The sequence below is a fragment of the Taeniopygia guttata genome, chromosome 11, assembly GCF_048771995.1.
Source record: "Taeniopygia guttata chromosome 11, bTaeGut7.mat, whole genome shotgun sequence".
Taxonomy (NCBI): domain Eukaryota; kingdom Metazoa; phylum Chordata; class Aves; order Passeriformes; family Estrildidae; genus Taeniopygia; species Taeniopygia guttata.
This window is the reverse complement of record NC_133036.1, coordinates 4,775,093-4,801,507: the sequence shown is the minus strand read 5'-3', so window position 1 is coordinate 4,801,507 and position 26,415 is coordinate 4,775,093. Positions and strand designations below refer to the sequence as shown.

At 50.3% G+C, this 26,415-nt stretch overlaps 1 protein-coding gene and 1 non-coding gene across 6 annotated transcripts in view; both read left to right on the top strand.

The window, feature by feature from the left end:
- The window catches only part of VAC14 (VAC14 component of PIKFYVE complex), a 93,455-nt gene that overhangs the window by 43,141 nt on the left and 23,899 nt on the right, over positions 1-26,415 (top strand). For all 5 annotated transcript variants that reach the window (XM_072934485.1, XM_030282068.4, XM_072934484.1 and 2 more), the window contains 7 exons: positions 882-988; positions 1,993-2,127; positions 2,397-2,549; positions 4,581-4,635; positions 11,043-11,187; positions 11,475-11,540; positions 20,809-20,962. In XM_072934485.1, coding sequence (XP_072790586.1) covers positions 882-988; positions 1,993-2,127; positions 2,397-2,549; positions 4,581-4,635; positions 11,043-11,187; positions 11,475-11,540; positions 20,809-20,962 — 815 coding nt within the window. The remainder of the gene's footprint in view (positions 1-881; positions 989-1,992; positions 2,128-2,396; positions 2,550-4,580; positions 4,636-11,042; positions 11,188-11,474; positions 11,541-20,808; positions 20,963-26,415) is intronic.
- TRNAG-GCC (transfer RNA glycine (anticodon GCC)) lies at positions 3,549-3,619 on the top strand. Its single transcript has one exon. It is a non-coding gene; the product is annotated as a tRNA-Gly (tRNA).

Below are 26,415 nucleotides of genomic sequence, written 5' to 3'. Positions count from 1 at the left end.
GTGTGTGTAACTGCAGTGAAGCTCCAGGTGTGGGGTGGGAGACAAATTGGCTTGGGCAGTGGATCAAAGTGTCCTTGGCAAGGGTCTCCCCCATCCCATGGTCATGGTGGATGCCACACTCTGTACTGGGGGACAAACTGTTTTGGCTTGGTTGAGTTGTTGACTTCCCAGCACCTGACATCAGAGCCACAGAGGCTCGTGTGTGGTTCTGGGATGGGCATGAGCTCTCTGAAGAAGCTTGGATCATGAGAAACTTTCTTGGCAAGGCAGAGCTCCAGCCCAGCATTTCCTGGGTGGAGAAGAAAAGCAAGGATTGGGAGCTTGCTCCACATATACACGGCTGGTTTGAAGACAGAGGCATTTTGAAGCGCAGAAACGTCTGTGTGTTCTCTGGGAAGTCAAAGCATCTTGGCATTCTGTGCTGGGAGAGGGTAGCTGGACTGGTTTTGTAAGGCATAAGTAAGTGGTGAGACTGGCCTGAGTCTATCCTGCTACAAAACCTTTTTGGATCCTCCCTATATCTTTTTTTTCCTTGCAATGTCAAGGAACAAGCATGAAAGCTTTGGGTATTACCTGCCCCACTGCTCTTCATCCCAGGCACCTCCATGTCCACAGAACCTGTGTGGCTGTGGGGGAGTTGTGGCAGCTGTGGAGGGCTCTGTGCTGCCATCACCTCTGTCTCGCACCTGTGTGCAGTCTCTGCTGTGGGGCAGGGCGAGCTTGTCAGCCTCATCTTTCCTGCCCCTGGCTCTGTGTGGCAACACTTCTGCTGTGCCACCAGCATCCCTCCACATGCACCCGGAGAAGTGTCTCCATAAGCTCTCCCTGATTGCTCTGTCAAAGGTGGTCAAGCACTGATCAGCTGCTCTGCCTCTCCACAGGTGTGAGGTGGCTCTTGGGGAATTCCTCAAGGAGATCAAGAAGAATCCCTCCAGTGTGAAGTTTGCAGAAATGGCCAATATCCTGGTGATCCACTGCCAGGCAGCAGGTGAGTGCACAGGACCAGACAGTAGCACCAGTCTCCTGGTTTGTGGTGCCAACTGTAGATTCAGGCCAGGAGTTTTCCAGCAGGCTGTTCACCAGCTCAGCTGCTCGCTTTTTTTTTTTTGTTTTTTTGTCACTGTTCATGGAAATCCCACTGAAAGGAGGGAACAGGCGACTCTCCTGTAGTTGGCACAACTGCTTTTGTACTGCAGATCCCAGCCACAACACAGGTCTGGCATCCTCTAAAACGGAGTGGCCTAAAAATATTTGGCACCTGTGGATATCCAGTTCTTCTAGGAGGATCTCTTCAAGATCTTACTGTAACCTCTGGTGGCACTTGATGTGTAGGTCAGAGTGTTAAGGATGTGTGTGGGCTCTGTGCCAGTGCTGCACTATAGCTCCCGTGGGTCTGCTGTGTAGGCAGAGGGTTACAGCTGCAGCTGGATGTGTTTCCTGAGAAGGATCTTGTTCCCAAGTTCTGCCCATTGCATTCTTCAAATGTTGCTGAATGGGAGTGGGTTTCCTGGGAGACAGAAAGGTATAGATAGTCTTGAAATTGGTTGCTCTTGATTAAACTAACTCCCAATGAATTTACACTGTTTAAGCTTAAAATCTGGCCTTGCGCCAGTAGAGTGCCGTGGCAGTGGTGCCTTTTCTGGAGTTTAGTGAGGTTGTTAAAACCCCACCTCTAGGAATGATGCTAGACCCAGACACACAGCTGCAATGGGTGTGAGTGAAGAAATATCTTTATGCATTGGGAAGCTTGCAAAATACTTGTAAATGAGGAAACCTGCATTATGGGGTTGAACTGGGTTAACTGAAACCTAATGGTTGTGTTTAATTTCAAGCTCACTGGAGGTTCAGGTCTCACTGATCTCTGGGACTAAACTGTCTCAGATGAGCTTCTCTTGGGATGGAGCAGAGGCAGCTCCTTGCTTGCAGGTGGTCCTTGGCCTGTGGAGCCAGTGCTGCCTTTTCCCTCACCTTTGCTTGTCTCATGTCTTCCAGATGACCTGATCCAGCTGACAGCCATGTGCTGGATGCGGGAGTTCATCCAGCTGGCTGGCCGGGTGATGCTGCCTTACTCCTCAGGGATCCTGACCGCTGTCCTGCCGTGCCTCTCCTACGATGATCGCAAGAAGAGTATCCTTGTAACTGAGAGCTGCTCCCATTCCATTCCTGCTACAGCAACCCACAGGGAAGCACCTGTTCCAGTGCCTGCTTCCTGCCCTTGGGGTGCAGGTCCAAGAAAAGTTCTCCCATCATGTGCTAACACCCACACTGGCCCTTTGCATGTGAGGGGTTTTGCAGTAGCTGGGCTGGGACAGCTCTGGTGGGGCTGCAGTGGCTTCTCCGTGGCTGGCACCTGCCCATGTGTGGGACTGCGTGTTCCTTACACTGCCTTCACTCAGACATCAAGGAGGTGGCAAACGTGTGCAACCAGAGCCTGATGAAGCTGGTCATCCCAGAGGATGATGAAATGGATGAGACCAAGCCATCAATGACTATACCAGCAGAGCCCACCTCAGAGGAGTCCCTCTCCAAGCCAGAGGCAGTGACCACCGGTGAGTCCCAGTTGGTCTGGGTCAGTAGAGGTGTAAGAAAGGTCAAGGGAATGTTCTCAATAGAAGTTCTTGAGTTGGTTTGGTGTCCTGAAGCAGCTCAGAGTACATGGGACCTGTGTGCTTTATTTGGAACGTGTTGCACAGATAATCCTCTGCTGAGACAGGCGCACTTGTTGCAGGCTGGATGAGAGGGTCATTGCTCTGATCTGGAGCCCAAGTGGTGCTGCATTGCAGTGAGCATCCCCATCTTCTCACCATGCTCCCCTTCAACTTAGTCATCAAGCTGACCTGAAAAAGATAATTTCTAGTTTGGGAGCAGGCATCATCACCCAAAGAAGAGCTCAGAGAGCTGTGTTAGTCCTGGGAGAGCATCAACACATTCATGAAGGATGTGTGTGGTGAAGAAGGGTAGAGAACAGAAAGGAGAAGAATTTTGGATACTTTCCAGATTCATGGTGCTCTCCAGACCATTTTGCAGGTATTGTCCCAGTCCTAAAATTTCCAGAACATAAAAGGTGAAAGTTTGCAAGTGGGATGGGAGACCTGAAGGAGGGTTCAAGTGAAAAGAAACTAAGTAGTGCCCATGAATCAATGCTTGGGAGCAGCAGTGGTGTTAGCCCTCCAACATCCCTTGGATGCTGTTGTCCTGGCGTGACTAAACATTTCTTCAGGCACAACACATCTTTATTGTCCAGCTGCGTGAAATATGTGTTAATGCTTAAATCACAAGGGCTCATCTTGAGTTCTAAAGCTGCGCCTTCAGCCCAGCACTGTCCTGTAACACACCCACTGGTGGCTTTTGGAAATCCTGCCGTGAGAGGGAGCAGGAGGGTGGGATTAAGTCTGAAGGATGTCGTTGTCCGACAGCAGGGAGGAAGGCGGGGAGCTGCCGGGGGAGCTGCCGGGGGAGCTGCCGGGGCAGGCGCGGTGGCCGGGGGTCCGTGGGCAGCAGTGGGGGTGCAGGAGCAGCCCGCAGGCACCGGGACAGCGCGCAGGGCAGCATTGGTGGTTCAGTGGTAGAATTCTCGCCTGCCACGCGGGAGGCCCGGGTTCGATTCCCGGCCAATGCAACGCGCTTTTTCCTCCTCTTCTTTGTTTTTTATCCGTAACATGGACCCAGGCACCTCAAAATATCGGTCTAAATAAGCATATTAATCTTCAACAAAGGTTCAAAAGCTTTCATTACCTAACTCTGTACAGTTTTTTTTACTATAAGAGATAAAGCAGAAAAATTTATTGTCATAGCACAGCAGTATTGTATATCTTCTATTAAAATCCATCACAGAAGAGCTTTAAAATATCAGCAGAAAGCTTAATTGCCTTATTCTTAGCCCCTCTGGTGTCAAATTTCACCTTGAAGCAGTCAGGATGAGATAAAATTATGATGCCTTTCTGTAAGAAACTCAACTCTGTTCCTTGGGTGTGCTGATGTGGTGATGTTGCTTGTGTGAGTAGAGACTGTTGGCACAAGGGGGCACAAAGAGTCAAGTTCTCCTGTAATGCTTTGTCACCGTGCTTGTAAGACCCAGTTTTAGCATGGAGCAGAGGTTGGAATGCTGTTTGAGTCACTTGCCTTTAACATGGAGTCAGGCTATGGCCAAGTAGAGATGTCCTGAGTTGGATTCTGCCTTCACTGCGCATGTGGTATATTTAGGAATTGAAATCAGGAGGGCCAAGGGCAGCTCTGCAGTCTGAGCTACTTCTTTGAGAATGGTTGAAACCATCAGCTGGATATGTCTGGGTCTCTCTTACAGAGGAGAGGACCCAGTTTGGTGCAGAGGTCTGAAGCTGTGGCCATCTGCATTTTGCTGGGTAAGTGCAGTTCTGTATCAGCTTGTCTGGCAGCAGAGAAGGACTTGACAAGGAGAGTGAAATCCTCACTGCAGGAGAAGGGATCCCTTGAGTTCCTGGACCCTTAGACAATGACTGGTGATGTCTTTGCAGAAGGTTATGCAGCTCTCCAGCCTCCCAGTCCTGCTGTCTATCTTCCCATCACCTCACTAGCTGTGTCTCCTATTTTTCTGTCCCCAGGTTCTCTGGATGCATCTGGTGACTCCAGCAACAGTGGTGTCTTCACAGTAACCAGGTAGAATCTGTTTGTTGCTTCTGAGGGGCTTGAGAAGAAGGGAAGGCTTCTTGGGGTACAGATGATGACTGACAGGGGCTGGGCTGGGAGGCAGCTGGGGCCTCTTGGGTCCCAGTAAGGTGGATGTCTGTGGATGCTCTAGGAGCTGACTGCTTCTCTCTGATGTATTTGCACCAAAGTGTCTTGACTTTATAATGAACTGAGGTGTTTTTTCCTTGAGGAGACTGTTCCATGCTGCTGTCTTGGCAGCCCACCACAGCCCAGGTCGATGGGGCTGGACCTAGGGCTGCACAGCTCTTGGCCTCCTGCCAGCCTTTTGTGGTGTTTGTCAGCCCTGCACCAGTTCTGTGCTCAGCACGATCTCTCCTGCAAATACCTTTGTTCCCATCCAGCTATCTCAACTGGGGAACAAATCCATCTGTTCTAATAGCTTTCCTTTGCTCCTGCTGCCTGCAGTTCCTTCACTCAGAGGTAGTGATTTCCAACACTTTAATTGTGCTGATGCTTATTTTTATTTGTTGTTGTGATCCCAAAATAGGATTGCCTTGCTTTAGCTGCATCCTGCCAGCGTGATGCCCATCACAATACATCCCAGAGCAGTGCAAGCATCAGCTTTTCAAGTTGATGCTCTGTATTCTCTGTTCCTTTTTTGCATTTCTGCACAGCCCAGCTACTCCTTGGTCTTAATGATGCCCTTAATTTTTTTCTCTCTTGGAAGTACAGGTCATTTCATTGGCACCTAAATGTTGGTTTATGGTGGTTAACTGATTTCCCTGAATTTTTTGTGGTTGGTGTGTCCTGACCCTGCTCAACCCTTGAAGTTTAGCAAGTGCAAAAGTTGATGTGCATAGGGCTGAAATGGGGAGCCGGGTGGGGAGAAAAGAAGAGGCCTTGATTCAGGAGGACAAGTAATAGCCGTGGCTTTGTGCTGAAGATCTTGTACATGAGGGAGAGAGGGAGTGAAAATTGAAGAGGGTCAGAAGCAGGGAGAGCTGGGATGACTTGTCCCAGTGTCACTGAGAGATGGAAGGAGAACAGCTGCACAGGCTGAAATGTTCTGTCAGCAACTCAAGCCCCGGGGAAAACCATCTGGGAGAGAGAAGGCAAGACCCTCCATATCTCTAAGAGAGCTGGTTTTGCAGAAGGATTTTTTTGTGAGCCCTCCTTTGCCCTTTTCAACAGGAGACTCCAGGCTTTACCGTGGGGTTTACCTGCCCTGTGTGACCTCTCTGCTGGTCCAGTGTTGGGACCTGAAGCACTTTCACTGATGCATGTGTTGTGGGGGACTGACAGGAGTTGGGGAGAGGGCTGTATGTGGGTGTCCAGGGAGCCCTGGACATCTGCCTGGTGCTCCATGCATTGCTCAGGCTCTCTGGCTTGGCGCTGGAGGCGGAGGAAGGCGGGAGCTGGCACCCGTGGCCATTAGCAGCCATAACTCACACCGCAGAGCGGCAGCTGCCGGCACGCCGAATGCCCACTGGGTGTCAAGGCAGGACCGCAGGAAGCCGCTGCGTTGCTGGGAAAAGCTGGAAAGCCTGCAAACAGAGGAAGTTGCAGCTGCCTTTTAAGATGAAGTCACTCTGCTTCTGTTTTTGTTCGTCCCCCCCTCCCCCAGCCTCCCCCAACGATCAAGTGAGGGAGCATGGCCGAGCGCCAAGCATGCAGCTCTCACGCCCCCTTCCCCTGCCCTCCCCAGCTGGCTGCAGAGGGACAGTGCTGCTGCAGTAGGGAAGGGAGGACCTTGGTCAGTGGGGACAGAGGAGATCATGGCCTGGTGTCTGCAGAGGGCCGTGTTCTGGGAAGATGCCATCCAAGAAGATGACATGGCCTGACTGCTCAATACATGGATGCTGGGCACATTCCTGTGGCCACAAACTGACACACACAACCCTCTTGCTCCTAAAACGTGTTCCAAAATTCTTCCCAAGTATTTGCCAGCTTTACTTGGAGGGAGTTTCCTAGTGGCATCCACTAGGAGATGGAGACTGTGTCTGTTCCAAGACAGAATCTGGCTGCTGGGAGAGCCTGGCTATGCAGGGCTGGAGGGGTTTTGGGGTTCCCCATCCAGATGGGGAGCCCCACTTCTAGATTCTGCAAAATCTGTCACTGGAAGTGGACCAGAACCATTTCAAAGGCACTGGATCCTCCTCATGGCCTGGCTGAGGATGCTGCTGCTGTGTTAGCCGGTGTGAGCCTGGATCAGGAAGGGGAGGTGGAAGCGTGGCTGCTGGAGCAGAGCCCAGGCTTCCTTCCGTTGGTCTGAGCTGCCACAGAAGAAGATCCAGATGTCTGTCCTGTGTCAGTGGACCAAAACAGCTGGAAAGTGCCTTTTAGGCTTTTGTAACTGCATTGGTGTTTCAAAACAAAACCTGGACATTTTGAGACAACTTCCTGATGGTCCTACTGGGCAGAAAGTTGGGCACAGCTGGAAGTGGTAAGTGTTAGGTTGCCTGCATGATGAGACAAGGTTGTTGGGATCACAGTCCCTCACCAAACTAGATAAGGGACATGAAATCTCCAAGAAGAGCCTTTGTGATACTTCCTGAGACAAGGAGATCTCCATGCCTTAGGTGGTGGTCAGCAACACATGAACATGTGAAGCTGTGTGTTGCTCTGCAGAAAGGGCAAGTGGCTGCCATGTGGCTGAACTGCCTAAGCTTGTAATTAAACCAGGCTTTTAAATGTTGTAGTTAGTGCTTCCTACAAAGCTAAAATAGCTGCTGCTTGTCTCATGCTAAAAGTTGCTGTACCCCCATGCCCAGAGCCTGATGCACCTTGAAGGTGCAGCTGGGGAGCTCATGGAGGTGGGAATACTTTGGTGGGGGATAGGAATGGTGTTGGGTGCTCTGCAGCACCCAGGGGATGGTTGGCTGAAAACAGCATGATGTCTTGCTTTAATCTAAGGCACCAAGCCTGCCTTGGAATCCCATTCTCCAGCAGCTTGTTTTGCACAGCTTTTAGGTCCAGGATAGCTCTTCCTGGCCCTTCTCTCCAGCCTGGAGTGAGGAGATGGCTTCCCTTTGCTGCTTCCACTTCATGCTTGGGTGGGTGAGCTAGAGGGGAACCTCAGGCACACTGCCCCAGCCCTTGTCATAGTGATCTCCTGCTTGTTGGACTGGATGCCTCTGCCTAGACCTTGGCCTTATCACTTCCCTAGGAGATCTTGGAAACTGCAGTAAGCAGAAGGAAGCCAAGAGCACTGAAATGAGAGCAATGAAGGACAAGAAAGTGACAGCTGTGGGACCAATAGCAGAGAGGAGCTATTTACCTCCTGGCCACTGGCTCGATCCCATTCAGCAGCACAGCTGCCAGCCTGTATGGGAGCTGCCCTTGTGACTTGGACCACAATGAAAGAACCTGGATATTTCCACCCTTGGCAAGGCCATTTTGCTGGGCTTGCCTAAAGGCTAAAGCCTGGCCTGGACCTTAACCTTGTCTGAAAATGGGGTCAGGAAAGCAGCTGGGCCAGGCAGGAGGCCAGGAGAAAGATGACAGCTTAGGCATTGGCAGAGAAAAGGCAACTGCTGAGGAGAGAGAAGGCAGAAGCCCTTGAAGAAAGGGGAGAAGTGAGAAAATGGGTTGATAAAGGACATGGAGTGAAAAACATTGCTGTGGGTTCAGTGTGGTGGGAAAGTAAGCTCAGTTCCCATGCTGAAGGGTGCTTTCTGAAATGGGGGGATGTGCTGTGGGATGGGTCTTCTGCCCCGCCCCACTGAGCTTGAGAAAGACTCCCAATATTCAGAGGTGAGAGCCTGGCACAGCCCCCATCATTGCTCAATTTGCCCTAAAAGCATGCTCTCACTGTCACAGGCGAACAGTGAACAGCGGGGGCGGTGCCAGGGCCACGCTCATCCTCCGGAGGAGAATCTGGGGTAGTGGGTTAGGTGGAAGTGATTGCATCTGACATCTGCCCTGCCGCAGATGCCGGCGCTGGGAGCCGGCGTGGCAGGCCCAGAGGATCACATTAACGCAATGCCATTACTGCTGCTCCTGCTCCCTCCTGCCTGGGGATTAGGGAGAGCCAGGCTGAGCTGTGAGCCTGGCTCTGGAGCTGCTGCAGCATTCAGCTGCTGCCATAACCCCTGGAAAGGGGGTAGTCCATGGAAGTTTGGTGCCACTCTATCCCAGAGGACTGGTGAGAGGTTTTTAGCCCAATTCTGCATGTTCTTCAGACCTCTCCTTTCACATGATGCCTGGGTTTTGTGCTGAGTAAAGGAGTTGCTTCTCCACCAGCAACTCCCCTAAAAGGTTTATCTCAGCAGCTGTGGACAGAGGATAGCCGGTGAGGAGCTTTTCCCAGCTGCAATCCCTCCTTGTGGGAGCTGAGCCCAGCAGAGCCACAGGGCAGTGGTACACAGTGTGGCTGAGGGCTGCCTGGCTCCAGGTCAGCCTGGTGCTCCCAGCCACCTCCTGGGGTCTGCTCTGGTGGGTAAGCTTGAGCTGCTTAGGCTCTACCCAGGTACTGCATCAAGAGCAGTGATGGAAAAGGGGTTTTCATGAGTGATTTTTGGCACAAACCAGATGGGAAATTGCTTGTTAGAAGCAAGTTTCTGCTGTGCTGTTAGAAGTCCAGCATCAGCAGACATCAGTGCAGTGGCAACCCTGCATCCTGCCCAGTTATCTCGCAGCAGCATGGAGCTGGTGGGATGTGACAGCATCAAAGCCACCTCCAAACTGCCCAGCTTCAGGCACCAATTGTCTGTGCTGTCCTTTTGGCCTCTTGATTCTGAAAACATGCATTAGCCTGAGGTTTCTTTTTCCCCATCCTATGCAGGCAATGTGTATATTTGGTGTGGAGGTGTTACCAGGTCAAGGTTTCCTTCTCCTCTTCTATCTGAAGCCCTGTACTGGGAGCATGGCAGGCTATGCAACTGCCACGGGAGATGGTTTTGTAGGAAACCAAATACAGTGTTCATTCTGGATGGCTTAAATGAACTGGGATGCTGCTCCCTTGGAAATCTCTCCCAAACTCCTCATGCTCTAGGTCCCTCCTTCCCCTCAGTTCGGTGTGTCTGGGATTTTGCCCTCGGCTGTTGTTTTCAACATCAAAGTGAAATGCAATTTGCAGCCCCCAGCGTCTGTTACGTGAGGCAGATCAAGCAGTCAGATCCCCGCAGGGCTCTGAGGGGCTGCAGCCTCCTCGTCTCGCCCTTACAACGTGTGTCCTGGGGAAGATCAAATCCTATTAAGCCACAGCTCTACTTGCAAATTATACCGTGAGAAATCTGCCCCTTAGGATTTCATATCAAACAAGATGCACAGCAGCTCTGTGCACACTGGAAAAATCGGCAAGAGCCTGGTCCAGCCTTGAATAATTCAGTAGTTTGGTTACTAGAGGCATGACATGGCTCTTGAGTGCAGCCTTCCCTTGGTGGTCTTCTTCAACCATCTTGGTTCTAACCATTATCTCTCCTTAAATGAGTCTCCTGTGACAGATACTTCCCATATTCTCACTGTCAAGGAGGTGGGAAACTATCAGGTAGATTCCAGGATCACAATCAGGACATAAAAATGCTCTATCATGACAATTTCTATGTTGGGGTCACCTGTCCCAGTGCAGGTCCCAGCTATTAGGGAGAAAAATGGGGGGACCAAGAGCTAAGGGTCTGCAGCAGCTGTCAGTTTCTAACTGAGACAATGTCCTGGTGAACTAAGTGAGTTACTTTCTCTCATCTCTTATTTATGAGGAAGGGTTATCTAGATCTTTTGGGAAGCAAGATTAATGTCTTGAGGCAGGGTTGTAGTAGAGAGCTGCATCCCAAACTCACTGCCAGACAGGGCTTCATCTGCAGTTCTCGACACAAATCCAGTGGGAGCAGCAGAACCTGGATGCCTTTATCAGACTGGAGTTTGAGTACACATGGGTCAATGTTCTCTGAAGGTGTTAGAGCTGGTCAGCCTTGAGGTGGATTCTGAGTGCATTTTATGGATCTCTAATCTTTGAACCCCAAATCTGGCAACTGCACTATGGACCAGTTTCTCACACAGCCATGCTACTGTTTTCATTTAGTGGTGCCTTCCCATGCTGCTTTGGGAAAAGTGGTAACACTCAAAGCGCCAAAGATTTCTGTTGCTTCCAAAGCATTATAAGAAAGGAGAGTGATTATTTACATAGGCAGACAGTGATAGGACAAAGGGGAACAGTTTTCAACTAGGAGAGATTTAGGTTGGATGTTAGGAAGAAACTCTTTACTCACAGGATGGTGAGGTACTGGCATAGGTTTCACAGAGAAGTTGTGGATGACCCATTTCTGGAAATGTTCAAGGCCTGTCTGGATTAGCAACCTGATCTAGTGAGGGTTTGAGCTAAGGTGTTTGATGCATCCTCTGGAGTTTTGTAGACTTCCCCACCCCAGGAGTAATGAGTTGGATGTTACACTGAACCAGCCTGTCTTCCTTCCATGCAGCTGTGAGAGGATACAGGTGACCCTGAACCTGGATGGAATAGTTCAGGTGCTGGACTACCACCTTAGTGATACATCCATTGGAATGATGACCAGAATTGCAGTCCTGAAATGGCTTTACCACTTGTACATCAAGACTCCTCGTAAGGTAAGTTGGGAACTCGGCATTCAACTGAGCTTGTCAGCTCCCAGCCTGTTCCATTGCCTTGATAGCAGTGCAAATTGTAATTGCCTTGGTAGTTTTGCAAATGTGTGCACCTGCCTTTTCCAAGAAGGCTTTGGCTGCCAGATACCTTGTAGCTTAAGGAGGCAGAGCTCTCCAGCTCAGATGGAAAATGCTGGTGAAGCTCTTGGTAGCCTCCCTCAGGGCAAGTGTCCTGTGGCTGGGCATGACCAGGCTTGTAGGACTGATGCCACCCATCCTTCTGCTTCCAGATGTTCCGACACACTGACAGCCTCTTCCCCATCTTGCTGCGGACCCTCTCAGATGAGTCGGATGAGGTAGGTGCTGCAAAAATCCTGGAAGCTGACTGTGTCCACATCTAGCTGGGCTTTGGGTTTTTTGGTGGGACTGAGGTATTTTGTGAGGTTTGGGCTGTGTTGGCACTGAGGGGTTTTACCCTGTTGGCCAAACTGAAGAAGACCCAATGCAGAGCCTGCAGGTACTTGCCCAGCTGCAAACCCTGCTGTTTTGGGGGTTCTCTGATGTATAAACATTATTCTCCATCTCTGAGAGTTGATCCTTCAAAGCCAGCTCCTAAGGATCCTTTTTGCCTGCCTGGGAAGGCAGGTGGGGTATCACACATGGGACTGGGGTGATGGTAAGATCCTTGTTGAGTGGGAATTCAGGTGCCTTGCAACAACCTCTGTAAAGATGCAAGGGTAATTGTGTCCAAGCTGGCACTTCCAAATCCATATTCATCAGGTGTTTAAGCAGCACCCACTGCTTGGAGGGCAATAGCAGCATTGCCTGGCAGGGCTGCAGTAGATGCCCAGTGGCATCAGGTTGACTGGGAGCCACTCAGCTTGTAAGTGGGCAAAGATAATCAGACAGCAAACTGAGCCAGCTTGCTCTGCTGTTGAGCTTTTCATCTCCCACCTCCCAGGGTGCTGCACCATTTTCCTGTTTCCTTGTCTTGCTTCTTCACCCTTCTTCTCTGGTTCCAGTCATCTGAATTTTGGTCATTGCTGTCTTATCCCCCCTCTAAGTTGTTCCCTGGAGCATTTTAGTGCTTGGGTGGGAGGCCAGCAGCATGGTCCACAGCTGACCCAGGCACTCGTAGAGCTTCCACCATCAGCTGGATCCTCTTGCCCAGAACTACAAATGATCCTGGCTGGTTTCTCATCCCAGACCTTCCTCATGGAATAAAAATCACACGCTATGCTGTGCCTTACATGCTCAGGGCACCAAACCCCAATCCTGCAATAAATCCCATGTGTGAGGGGGTTGTTAAGAGAGGAGGGAAGGGAATGAGCAAGCAAGGGAATGACTTGCAAAGGCAAGCAACTGCCTGGCCATTTTCCATTCCCTGCTGCTTATAATGCAGACCTTTCCAAAAGAGTCCCCAAGCACACATCTGCCTTTGCAACGCTCTAGAAAGCCTGCATCTTGCAGATAGTCCCTCCAGCTTGGCAGGAGATCTCAGTGAGTCATGTTGCAATTACACTGCTTATTAATATTTGAAAAAAACAGTGAAGAAAGGACCCTGGTGGTGCATTTCCTCCATGTGACATAACTGGGAATGGCTCAAAAGTAATTTTAAGCTGATTTATTTAATCCTGACTTCTATTTATTTAAATGTTTGGAGGTGGCTTTTTTTTTTTTTAATAAGGAAATCCATAGACGAGTCAATCCATTAAACACCACCGCTCAGCTGGCTGTCAACCAGATTTGCTGCTTTCTGCAGAGGAAATAGAAATTACTGAAATAGTAGGGAGGTTTTCAGCTGGGCATTTTTGGGAATGATGAGGGCACTCTGAGCTAACTAACCTGCTATGTCAGTGCCTGTTAGGAAAGGGGATGTGGGGTGCTTGCTTGGGCAGTGCAGTATTTCTGTGCAGTCATACTGTCCCATGTCACCTGCAGGCTCTGACCCTCCTCCCCGAAGCTCCTGGATAACAGCCTGGGGATCACCTGGTCAGCATGGGGGTCTGTGTGAGCTAAACATCAGCTGTGATGAGGAAGCATCTCCCTCCTCTTTCCAGATTGGCCTGTGCACATTGTGTGGTGTGGCACAAGGTGTACATACATCTTCAGAGGGCTTGCTTTGTCCTGTGATGCTGCCCTCCCCATGGGAACCTGCTCAGCAGCAGTGTCAGTATCATCTTTATTCACAACAAGGTTGAACATGATTCTGTAGTGCCTAGAGTTCCCTTGGCCCCTGTACACAGTTTGGAGGCTACCTGTCATTCTGCTGATGTGCCCTGGAACATTTATTTGTCACCAGCTCATCACCAAAGGACTATCTGGCTTTAGAGGGTCAGTGTTAGTCTGTGCATCAGACTGAAAGACTGTACTCAGGCACCTTATTTTTAAGGTCTTGTCTTGCTGAGCTGCTCTCAGTCTCTCTCTGCACTTGGCATAAATAATCAAGCTCAAAGCAAAGAAAGATTCGTGCTGGATGGAGCCAGATCCATGCCCCTTAAGTTCTCACCCCTGTTTTTGTCATTGAAGTAGCACAGGGTGTTGCTACCACCTCCACTGTGCTGAACAGGGGCCAGTATCTCATGATGCATCTGCAGTGTCCTGAGTCATCTCTGCCATCTCTCCTGTTCCCCTCCCTACCCAATTCTCCTGTGCCAGTAAAGGAATGGTCAAGAGACCTAGTTAAGATTCACAAAGGCAGCACAGGGAAGCTGGAGCAAAGCTGAATCAGTCAGTTCTCTTTGATATGTAGACAAGTTGGGATCCAGGACTCCTGGCTGTCAGATGCTGTGCTGCTGCACTGCGTCATGTCATGCTGCTTCCTGTGCTTTCCTGACAGGGGGATGTTCTGTCCTGCGTTTGAGACCTGGTTTTGAAGGCAATCTATAAAAGCCCTGCTTAAAATTTGATGTGCTTGAAAACTTCCTTACAAGACATAACCAGATCCTGCTGGGAGTGGGTTTTTCTGCACTGTCTGTAGCTGCCCTGGTTGAAAAACTGATGTTAGGAAAGATGAAAAGTTAGGAAATGCTGTTTGGGAGCAGTGAGTGGGACCTTTTCACCTGCAGGCTAAAGGCACCACTGCTGAAAAGAAGACACGTTCTTCAAATTGCCTCCTTCTGCAAGTTCATGGTGTAAAGGCAGCTTTGGATGTAGTCTCTCAGTTCTCTGGATTCTGAATAGGTCCAGGCACTGAGCTGAAGTGAACAGAACAGGAACTGAGGCATCTCTGAGAAAACTGTGAAGCAGTGACACCACTTGGTTTCTTTCTGTGCTTTGTTTTCCTTTTTCTGGCTCCAAAATGGAGTGGTTTCTTTATGGCTGAACATGTTCCTGTTTGCTTATCTGCTCTCCTCAATCTTTTTGGGGTTGAAAGTTGTGCTGGACTTTTGTCTGAGTCATGCAGGAATGACGCATGAGGTGGAGCTGGTGTCTGATGTGAAGCAGGATAGACTCTGGCTTCCTCAACTCTGCCAATGTGAAAACCTGCCCAGTGGCTGGGCATGACTGAGTACAGAAGCACTTCCTTTGGAAGTCTCCTAAAAAGTTGGTGACCTTCTCAAGAGAGAGTGAACTAAGCCTTGGCTGCCACTGACTTTCGAGGGTGCGTTTAGATGAGTTACTAAGAAGAAATTCTTCCATGTGAGGATGGTGAGACACTGGCACAGGTTGCTGAGAGGATCTGTGCTGCCCCATCCATGAAAGTGCTCAGATTGGATGGGGCTCTGAGCAACCTTATCTAGCAAAAGTTGTCTCTGCCCATGGCAGGGGGGTTGGAACCAGATGATCTTTAAAGGTCCCTTCCAACCCAAGTCATTATGTGATTCTGTGTGTACTTGAACCTATACATGACCCTCAAGCCAGCTTCCCACAAGAAGCTGAAACGTTCTGCCCTTTCTTTAGCTTCCAGTATTAAACTAGAAGAGAAGCAAACCCTGGGCTGGTGGTATACGGATAGTCATCTCTTCCCTTTGCATGTCCTGCTGCAGTGTCTCACTGCAGGGTTTCACAGCCAGGTCTCTGCCCTGCTCTGAGCTCTGCTGTCACACTGAATCCTGGCAAACTTCTCCCATCACACCCAATCCCAGTACAATGAAGCTGAACAAAGGCTTGTGCCAAAGCAAATAGCTGTCTTAGTGTGGCTTGGTTTGGAGCTTTGCTCTGTTGGGTTTAGAGCCATTGTCCTCCAGCTCCTGGCCTTTCATCTGCCACAGCCAAAATATCGTGATCTGATGCAAAGCAGAGGGTGTAAGCTAAAGACTGCAAAGAGGAGAACTGTAATATATGTATGCCTGGCTTCATTTGAACTTTTTTTGGTGGCAAAGCTTCTCTGGAGGGAGACACAAAGCTATGAGGTACTGAAGCAAGGAGGCAAATGGTTTTCAAGAGGGACCCTGAGGGTGAGCTTGGGACTGAAATGCAATATAAAGAAATGTGTATAATTCCAGTCGGATAGTGGAAAATGCAGTTAGCCTGGTTTGCCATATGGGGAAGCAGCCTGTAAGCAGAAGTGGGGTGATGCTTTCTCAATGTACTCAAGACCACCTGGTTTAACAATAATCTATGTGCTGCATCCTGCAGAAATAGGAAGTTTCTTTGTGGGGAGTATGATCCATAGGGAACTTCTTGGCTTAGCCCCAGTTTCAGACCACAATTTCCTAATTTACATATACATATGTATATGCAGTTTATGCACACAGTGAACAACTGGGTTAAACTGGCAATCTGGGCATGAGGTGGTGCTTGCAGCATTCCTGGGATGGAGCAGACTAAAAGCACAGAAAACCTGGCTGCCATGGAGGACAGGAAATCTCTGTCCTGGGAAGCTGAGGGTCTAGGGTGGGATGGAGATGCAGGATGCAAGATTTGGTGAGCTGGGCTTTGGGTGCAGAGGGAGGTGTGGTTCCCTGTGTACAGAGGGAGGTGGTGGGTGGGAGACAGGAAATAAAATGAAACCCTTTGCCTGTCATGAGCTCTGGGACTGCGGGTGTTGAGTTTCAAGGGTTTGCAGGCATCCAGCCTCCCACAGCATGGCCAGAAGGGATACTCCAGGGCTGTTCCAGCCCCATTCCACCAGCTGGACCTGTGTTGCATCCATCCCTGCCCTTCAATGCATGAGGAAATAGCACTTGTGGCACTTGGACATGGCTTGGTTGTGAGCATGGTGCTTGGACTCAGTGATCTTAGATTTTTTTTTCAACCTTAAGGATTCCAGGATCCTTGTGGGTCTCTTCCAACTCAGCATATTCTGTGATTCTATGATTCTATGAAATACCTCCTTGGCATCCTGCCCTGACTGGCACCAGGTGGCATGTTAAGCTCCCTGTGCACTAATTAAACACATTTAAAGGGGTGCTCTGAGCTGTGACAGTGTTGGGCGCTGCAGGCCTGGCCTTCTCACCCCCAGCAGCAGGGACAGAGGGATTTACAAAAGCAGGAGGGTGGGCAGGGAATTTTCAGGTTCCAGCTTGTTTTGGGATGGCTGTAGCTCTATTACCAAGTGCCTGCCCCCACTGTATTTGCTGGTGCTGTGAGCATGTGTCAGTGTGACCTGGCACGATTTGCCCTGGGGAAGAGAGGAGAAGCCCCCACCCAGGCCTTCTGCCTTCCCTCTGCTCCCCATCCTCTCCTGGGAAGGCAAAAAAAAATAGATCTTGGCAAGATCAGAGGATAAGTTACTGTGTCAGGGACCTGAAAAGATGTTTGGTTAAATTGGTGTGGGAAGATTAATGGTGGGTTTTGTTTTCTTTTTCTGTCTTTAAAGCTAGCGAAGGCAGGGGGGAACGCAAGTTTGCTTTTCACACTGTGTGTGTCTGGGGCTCGGCCAGCCTCGCTCCTGGCCACTCCTGGCTCCAGGACTGCCTGCTCATACTCACCTCCTTCCCTAGTTACGGCTAAAAGCATTGGAAAGAGGAAAAATATAAAACATGTGGGGCTGTGTTTATGTTGTGGAGAAGGAGGAAGCACCCAGCAGCATCCTTGGCTTTTCCTTGTTCCCACTGGGTCTCTCCACCACCTGTGTTGCCCATCCTAGAAATGCCATGGGGTTTTCCACAGCCTCCCAGATTCTTGGGCCCCTTTGAAGTGCTTTGCAGCCCTTAATGTTCTTGTTTTCTGTCTTGGTAGTATCTTGCTTCAGCTGAATTCCCATCTTCTCCTTGGCAAGAATAACCTGATCTTGAGTGTCCTGTTTCATTGCCCAGGGAATATTCGATGTCCACTAGGACATCCAAGGCCACCCAGGAGCATCTCCCAGCTGCACACAGGCATTTTAATTTATTCCTTTTTTTCTCAGCTTATCTGTAAATACCAGCAAGGACAACACCTTGAGGAGTCAGTCCATACCCTTGCCACTTCATGTGTCCCAGGAACTGCTGCTGCAGCCTGCTCTGGTGTCCTAGTAGTCATCATGTGCTGTGGGATGCTAAGTCTGATTCCCAGGGGTCTGCAGCACATTTGGTGTCACCTCCCCTTCCTTTGCCTTGGGCTGAGGCCAGCCCAGTGTTCTGACAAGAGGCAAATGCCCCCCTCTTCCAGGAGCACCGAGGCACCGCTTTGCACGCACAGGGAGGTGCATCCCATCCAGCACACACCATCCAGGGGCTGCTTTCCCCCCATGCACCGCCAGCAGAGCTGGGCTCCATTCAACCAGAACAAGCGGCAAATTAACCTGACCTAGATCTGGAGAAGATGACAGTTGTGTGTGCCCTCAAAATCCGTGCTCTGGAGGCAATGCAGGGAGAAATCTTGCCTATTCTCAGAGAGGAGAAATAGCTGCTTATTTATAACTGTCTGGAAACCTGCTTCTCGTTCCCTGGCCACCCAGAGCTTGTCCTCTTCCATGCTGCTCTTCATCCCTGTGCTGGGAATGGCTTGAGACATTGGCCAGGTCTCCCCATCCATCATGATGCTGCTTCTCCTGCTCCTTTCTATTTACACTAACCAGGCACACATTTGCCCACAGCAAGGCACACTGTCCTGTGTCTCATCACCACTGGGAAACCTTCTGAGAAATCCCCTGGGGGTCAGGCAAATGCCCTTGGGGTTGATGCTGCAGGCTGGCTGTCAGATCACACCTTTGCCTGGCAGCTGGGAAGGGCTCTGGCCCTGGTGCTCCAGCGCTGTCGGTCCGAGGGCCGCTGGGCTCCTGAGGGATGGGACCAGCTCGCTGCTGGCGCAGCCGCTCGTTGCCATGGCAATGGCAGGATATTGCTTTCTTACAGCCTCCTGGCTCGCACAAAGCCAGCCGCCAGCTCCAGCTCTGCTCAGCACAGGGATGTGCAGTGCATACCAAGCACTCCTGCCTTTCCTCTGTCCCCAGCTGGGAACCCTCTCCAGAGCATGCAGGGAAGAATCAGCGGGAGCTGGAGCTTCCTGCCTCTTTCCCACGGCTGGAAAACCCCAGGTCTTTGCGGCTGCCTGCTCTTCCTCCCAATGCTCATGTACTGATCCCTCCTGCTTGTAATTTCCTCCATATTTTTCAGTTGCAAAATTCAGCCTATGCTGCTTTTTCCACCTCCTGCCTGTAGCCTACCACAGGGGGGATACTCCTTAACCTCTCTGAAGCTGCAAGGTCCGTGCATACCCTCCAGTGGTGCTGGTCACTGCTGCCCTGGCTACCCTGGCCAGAGCATCCTGAGCCCAAGCAGGATCTCAGAGATGAGGCTCATGAGAGGCTGATTAAGGATCTGACCTCAAGTCATGCCTCTAAAAGCTTTGGGACATAGCAGGGTTGTTTCTTGCCTAGCCTGAGAGCTTCGTCGTGTTCCCTCAAGCTGTCGGAGCTGCTGGTGGAAACTAAGCTGGATGATGTGGCTGGGTGGGGGCACCAGGGCAGCACTGAGTGCAGCAGGAAGGCAGTCATGAGTGGCCAGGTCATGCTGTACATCAGCCACACAGGGCCTCAGCTCCTGGTTGTGTTAGGTTTGGCAAAATGCACCACATGAATGAAAGTCCTGGCTCTTGCCTGACTGCCAGCGCTTGTAGCCAAGCCCTGAGTCCCTTTGCCAGTTTCAGCCAACATGACTTGGAAACCTTTATGGGTGTTATTTCCCCATTGTGAGAGCCTGAGAACCAAGCTGGTGCCTGTTCAAAGGCTGCAAGTTCAGCTGAGTCACATGATTAGCCACTAGAAAACCTACATAGGGCTTCAGGAGACCAGGCATCCTGAGCTCTGCTCAGGGACATCCTCCACGTGAAACAAAACACAGCCAGCATCCCTCTGTCTGAGCTACAGATGCTTGAAATCCAGGAAGGGGAGGGAGGACCAAGGTCTTTCCTCTGCCAAGGGCCACAGACTCCTCTCCCTGGAAGAGGATGAAGGCTGGTGATGGCAGGGTCCTCCCACACTGGCAGTGAGCTCCCATCCTTGACAGCATCACAGAGGTGCTGTATTCTTCAGGGACAGCAGTACAAGTTGTTGTCTTTTTTTTTTTTTCCTGCCTTTGGGAGCTGTGGATTGAGACTTAATCATGTTTATAGGCATAGGATCTTCCCAAGTGTGTTGGAGCCTTGTGGTGCCTGTGGCAGGCTGTTCCCTCACCACTGCCTCTACACCATACACAGCCTAGTACTACTCTGCCTGCTCTGAGGCTGCTGGGTGCTTGAAAATCAGCCTTAATTACAGAAAAAAAAAATGCACTCAGCTTAAGATATGTGTGCAAAACAAAAGTGCAGGAGCTCCTCTTTCTGATTTTCAGGGGGTTTTGTTTTCCATGATTAAAAAAAAAAAAAAGACATAATTGGCTTTTTGTTTTTCCAGGGGAAGGGGTTTTCTGTGTTAACTCAGAAACTAAAACTCCTATATAACTGCAGCTCTTCAGCTCTTCAGAAAGATGCATTGTGAGAACACAGGAAAAGCCTGGGATACTGTGCTGGTGGGCAGAGGGTGTTTGGGATGTGCTCTGCCAGATGTTGAGGAGTAAAAATGTGGCAGTTGACCCTTTTTGGCAGCCTTTTTGCTCTGCACAGCCCTGCTGCACTTAGAGCATCAGGGATGGCTGATGAAACATCTCGACCCAAGGACATTTGAATGAAGGGGGACCCAAAATAGCCTGAGACTCGAGAAGGGTTGAGGATGGAAAAAAAAAAAAAACCACCCAGTAATAACTTCTCCAGAAGCGCTATATATAGACCAATTTGGTGACTTCTGGAAAGAAAGAGCTATGAAATCCAAATGGCAGCTCTGCCTTGACATCCTGAGCTGAGCCTTCCCTGGGGTGCTGCCTTGCAGAGGAGAGCTGGCTGGTATGTGCCCCCAGAATATCCCTGTGCTCTTGCTGGGATTGTTCCAGATCTGAGGATATGAAGGGAACGCAAATCCCAGACTTCCACAAAGTGGGACAAGGGGAAAGCAAGCCCTATTCCTGATTGTGTAAATTTGGTTTAATTTCATATGCTTCCTCGAGACTCTGAGAGCAGAAACTGGGGTTTTTTTCTCTCTTTTGTCTTTCCTTCCCCATCCTCTCTGTAAACATTTGAAATTTCCACTTGGAATTTTGTAGGTAGCCCTCTTTTACTGTACCTTTCTCAGTGTGCTGGGCTTTGGTGTTTGCTTCCCACCTCACCCTCTCTGTATGTGGATTTGGAAGGAAAGCTCACCCTGCACCATCCCTCTCTCTGCAGGTTATCCTGAAGGACCTGGAATTGCTGGCTGAGATCGCTTCTTCCCCAGCAGGACAGACAGAGGAGGGTCATGGTCCCTCTGATGGCTCCGATGTGCGACCTGGCCCGGTGGAGCTTCATGTCCCAGCCAGGGCAGGCCAGCTGAGCTCCTCCAGTGAGTGCCCCTGTGCCACAGCTCTGTGCCTCCCTGCTCCCAGGCTCTCTCTATGTTCCATGGCACCACTCAGGTTTGCTCAGGCAAAAGGAGAAGCTTAATTTACAGTAATAAATCAATGTCTTCATCCCCACCCAGAATCGTGTGGGGATCAAGTCTGCCATGGCACAGACCAGGGCGCTGCATTTATTTTTCCTGCTCTTTCCCTTAGTTCGTATTTTGGGGATTTAGGGCTCAGTTTAGCAGCAGGATGCTCCAGAGGCCAGTGTGAAAAGATGATGTTGTTGTCCTATTTTTTATGGGACCTTGGGCTCCAGCCTCTTTTCTCCTTGTAAGAGCCCTCAGAGCCCTAGAATCAGTGCAGGATGAGATGCTGGCTGCAATCCCAGATCTCCACAACATCCATGGATCTGCAGAGGGATCCCTGTGCCAGGCTGCCCACATTGGCTATGAACTGTTATGTTGCTCTGAGTGTCTGGCAGAATCTCAGGAGAGAGATGAAGAGGGACGATCGTATTTTCTGGGGACTTGAGAGATTAAAAAAAAAAAAAACAACCTTTCATTAATTATCCCAGCACACGAGGAAATTTTTTTCACCTTCACTTGTCTGCGGTTCATGCTTTACAGTTGCTTGGCTTCTCCTTCTCCTCCTCCACTGCTATTTAAGGGCCTCCCTGTTGTACTCCCCAGGCCAGGTCGTCCCAGCCAAAAGCACATTTCATGTGAGCTTTGGATTGCAACCCGAGCACTGAGCCAAGGCTGCCTCTCCCTGCGCAGGATGCAGTCACAGGGCCTTGCAAAATCACCACCAGAGTGAGAGGCTTTGCTTTCCCATCCCCAGGCTTTGTTTTCTCTGAACATCCTGGATCACTCACCCCTCCCTGGTCTTATAAACGTCTGCACCAGCAGCCAGCTCAGGGTGGGATTTTTTTTTTTTTTTGTTGATCTACCTGTTTCCTGCTGGCAGCTTTATCTCTGCAATGGAGAAGTGAGGGCTGCAGAGGTGATGACCTCCCCAAGCTCTCTGCAAGTCTCATCCATCCTCCCACTGTCAGAAGTGAGACTGCCTGGGTGGAGTGGCTCCTGCAGTGCTGGCCAAGCAGCTGAGGAGCTGCAGTTCAGCTTGCACTGATGGTTGTCTGAGGTTTCCTTCCTTCTGGATGATCTAAAAATAGCAGGCTGGATGGCGTGGATCCTAACGACTGCCGTGGCCCCTGTTAGCTATCTGGAAGAGCAACTTGGCTTCACTTACTCAAGTGTAACCTTTAAAAAGAGTCTGGCTCTCCCCTCCTGGAGTACATTGCTGGAGCCAGAGCTCCCGTTGCCCCAGGGTCTCCCCACAACTTGCCCCCACACAGGTCCTAGTGGGCTCTGGCTTCCTCACCTATTTTCCTCTTCCCTGTAATGCACCAGAAATTGTTCCTTTAGAATTTATTTGGGGTTGAGTTTTGCTGGGTCATTGGCTTTTAACCAAAGGCAGATGTTTTTGGGGAGGGGAAGAAGGAGCTGGTTCGTTGGCTTTGGACGTTTATCATGGCCCCAGTCCCATCTGGCTTTGACCACCCAAGGCTGAGACCGGATGGGCTGCTGGGGACTTCCCCCAGGGAAATTGAGGGTCAGAGCTGGGCCAGGACCTTCCTGGATTATGCCTTGAAAATCAGATGCTCCTGAAAAATACTCCTTTTTAACAGAGGATTGCTTGAAGGGAGGACTTTTTGGAGCAGTACAGTGGCCCATGGACATCCCCGTGTCTGAGCGTGGTCACAGGTGGTGAGAGCAAGTGAGTCAAAATTCTGCCCTTCCCAGGCAAAAAGTATGAGGTGCTGGCAACAGAAAGAGGGTGTACCCCTTTCTGGAGTCACTGGTTTTGTACTGGGGTATATGGGATGGTTCCCTAGGGTGCTGTGGTTCAGACAGTGCTGTATTGGCAATAGGATAGATGCTGTTGCCCTATCAGAGTAGGGGCTGCAGGGTGCCAGCACTTCTCCCCAGCATTAAATCTCTTCATTCCCTTCATCCACTTGAGTTGCCATTGAAGCCAGCAGTGGGGGAGAGCTGCTGATCTACCCCAGCCCAAATCCTCTCCTATCCCAGAGGCCTTTCCAAATGTGCAGTTGGTGGCTTTGCAGGTAAACAAGCAAGGTCACCCTTTGAAATCCTTGAGCTCATGGCAGATTTCCTGCTGTGCTCTCTGTCTTGGCGTTGCAGGCTTTGCTAGCCAAGCAGTAAGAGCAAGAATGGAGGTGGAAGGGGCCAGTGCCCCCATGGTCTTCCCTGCGTTTCCTCTCTCTCCCTTTCTTCCCTGGGGATGTGTTTATGCAGTTGTTTCCCTGCCATTGAGTTTGGTTTCCTTCAGATGCTGGTTGATTAGTCAGGAAAGCCGTGTCCCACTTCCGCAGCCCGTTCCCAGCTCCAGTTTTTATTTAGCCACTTTGTTCTCTGGTTACGTAAGGTCAGCTGCCCTCGACGCCTTCTCCAAGCACAATGAACTGGGGCCAGCCCAGCTCAGCACTGCCAGGGAGACCCACCAGCTCCTCCTGACCTGCTCCAACTGCCCTGGGAGAGGGTGGCTGGTTTTGGCCTCCAGGAGTGTCTCCTTGGTACCTTCTGCCCACTTTTCCAGGGACAAGGGCTGCAGGGCTGTGCCCAAGAGCTTCCCAGTCTTTGTGCAAATACCAGTCTGACAGTACAGTGGGAATCCAGTGCCTGCTTTGCTTTGGGAGTGTCTTTTCCAACCCTTAGAAGTTGAGACAAGTAGCAGATGACCTGAGAGTGGTTGTCACCGAGGTCAGCAGGTCAAGGGAGATGATTCTGTGCCTTTACTCCACTCTGGTGAGACCCCATCTGGAAGACTGCATCCAGATCTGGAGTCCTCAGCACAGGAAGGACACAGACCTTTTGTAACAAGCCCATAGGAGGTCGCAGAGATGATCAGAGGCTCAAGCACCTCCACTAAAGAGAGAGACTGGGAGTTGAGGTTGTTCAGTCTGGAGAAGGTTCCTGGGAAACCTTAGAGCCTCTTCCAGTACCTGAAGGGTACCAGAAAAACTGGACAGGGACTTTGGACAAGGCATGGAGTGACAAGACAAGGGGGAATGGCTTCAAGCTGAAAGAGGGTAATTTTAGATTAAGTGTTAGGAAGAAATTCTTCATTGTGAGGATGGCAAGGCACTGGAAGAGATTGCCCAGAGATTTGAAGTGCCATTCCTGGAAGTGTTCAAGGCCAAGTTGGATGGGGCTCTGAGCAGCCTGGTCTAGTGGGAGGTGTCCTTGCCCATGGCAAGGGGGTTGGACTAAATGGCCTTTAAATGTCCCTTCCAACACAAACCATTCCATGATACCATAGGTGGAAGCCCTCCAGCCTCGTCTACAGCTCTGCTCTACATGAGAGACAAAAGCTCATTCCAAAAAGATGCCAGACCAGCTGCTGCCTTGCATAGGGTAACTCTTGCATGCATCTCTTCCTTTCTTTCTGCACAGCTCTACAAGGTGAAGCAGTTACAGCCCTTTGTTTCCTCTCCAGCTTGGTCTGGTTACTCCTGCCTGGCTTCCTGCCGGAGGTGGTGGGAACAGGGCTGCACCCTCTGATCACCTCACGCTATAGGATGTTTACTGGGAGTCTGACTCTGTGGATTCACTAAAGTGCCTGAGGTCATTTGTTTCCACCAGACCATGGATATCCCATATAATCAGTGGATTACTCTGGAGGAGACTGCTAGAAGTCCCTGAGAAATGTAGTCTGTTGAGTTCAGTCTTGCTGTATCCCCCCTGGCGAACATGCAGCATTCCAGAGTGGAGATATTCTGTGTTAGGGGTTTGCTTTCAACATATCTTGGGGAGAGATTTTATTGTCAGTGAGCCAAACCACTCCCTTTTAATTGTCTGTTGCTTCAATTGTGTCATTGTAGATCTGCAGAGGTGGCAGCATATGACAAGGTCCCACCTCCAGACAGCCTGTAAAATGTTAGGGCAGCCTCTGCAAACATCAGGTGAGAGTCTGTAGTGTGCAAGAGGCCCCTGAAAGGTAGAAAAGAGAAGGTGGCTTCTTGTCAGATGGCTCAGATTTGCTGAACTGCTATTTCCAGTGTTAGAGAAGAATAAAAGTGAAACCCTTCCTTACTCATCCTCCTCACAAAAAGCAAAAAGGCAGATGACATCACACCACTAAATGCTTGCTCTTGAAGGAACCAGTTTCCAACAGATTTTGTAGAATCAGAAGTGTGACAGCAGGGAGCAGAGGAGCCAAACAGGCAAGAGAAAAGAGGGCTGTCCTGAGTGCTCTGAGCTCAGCAGTCTGGTTCCTGATGGTTGGTGTCTGTGGCATCTCTTTTCCTACTGGTGTGAAGCTATTCAGAAGAGTTGAGTGTCAGAAACGTTCTTCTGCCTCTTGGGGAGGAGAGGAATTGGAAATAAAGGGTGATCTGTTTGTTTTCCTGGATGCAGTGTAATAGTGGAGCTGGGATGCTGTGGAAAGCCCCAGGAGAGGCCATCCAGATGTAGTGTTAACTCTCCTGGCGTGCCTCCAGGTATCCATCCCTCCTGAGACGGTCACAGCATACAGCCAGCCAGAAAGCCTGGGGATTCCCAAATAACAGCTGGGATTACTGAGTTGTAGTGGTGGACAAAGGAGAAGTTGATGGTGTAGATAAATCACTCATAGCCAAGCCCTCCTTTGGAGTTACTTTGCTGGGCTGCCTCAGTTTCCCAAAGATGTGAGGAATTTGTAGGGTAAGGTGAGGAATGAGATGAAAAACAAACTAGCAGAACGAATATTGGTGTGAAAATGGCCCAGCAAACCCCATTGCTGCTCATTCCTTCAGGTTGTCTTCCATACATTTCACTTCTCCATGCAGGAGCCTCGAACCACTCCGAGGTCACCATGAAGCTTATCCATTCCTGGTTTGCATTTCTGCTGGGTAATTTGTGCTCCTGAACAACAGCAGAGCTATACCCCTGCTGCATTTTTGCTTATTGATTTACCTTAGCGAAGAATAATAAGGCAGTAGTGGACTGCTAACTTTCCTAGGAAAACCATCGGGATTATCATTGCCTGCTGCCCTCCTCCAAGGCACCTGTGAGCACAGACTGTGCATAAGGTGGGGAAAACAAAGAGCAGCAAAAGCCTCATTTGGCATCAAAATATGTACCCCAGCCTATCTGAGAGCCCCTTTCTGTCAAGATGTTGAATTCTCAGGAATTACAAACCCATGGCTCTTTAGCCAGGTAGGAAGGGGAGAAACATCCATGTGTGTCCAAGCAAAACCAGGCTGAGCACAGCCCCTGGCCGTGCAATCCAGAATTTTGATGTGTTTATTTCGTCAGCAGCATCCTGTGCTCTGGAAAGGGGAGAGTGGAGGTTTTCCAGAGCCCAGCTGAGCTGCCGACATTTTCACATCTGTTTCCAGCTACGCCCTGCGCCGGCTTTCTGGGAGGAGGAGGGGAGGATTTGCCTT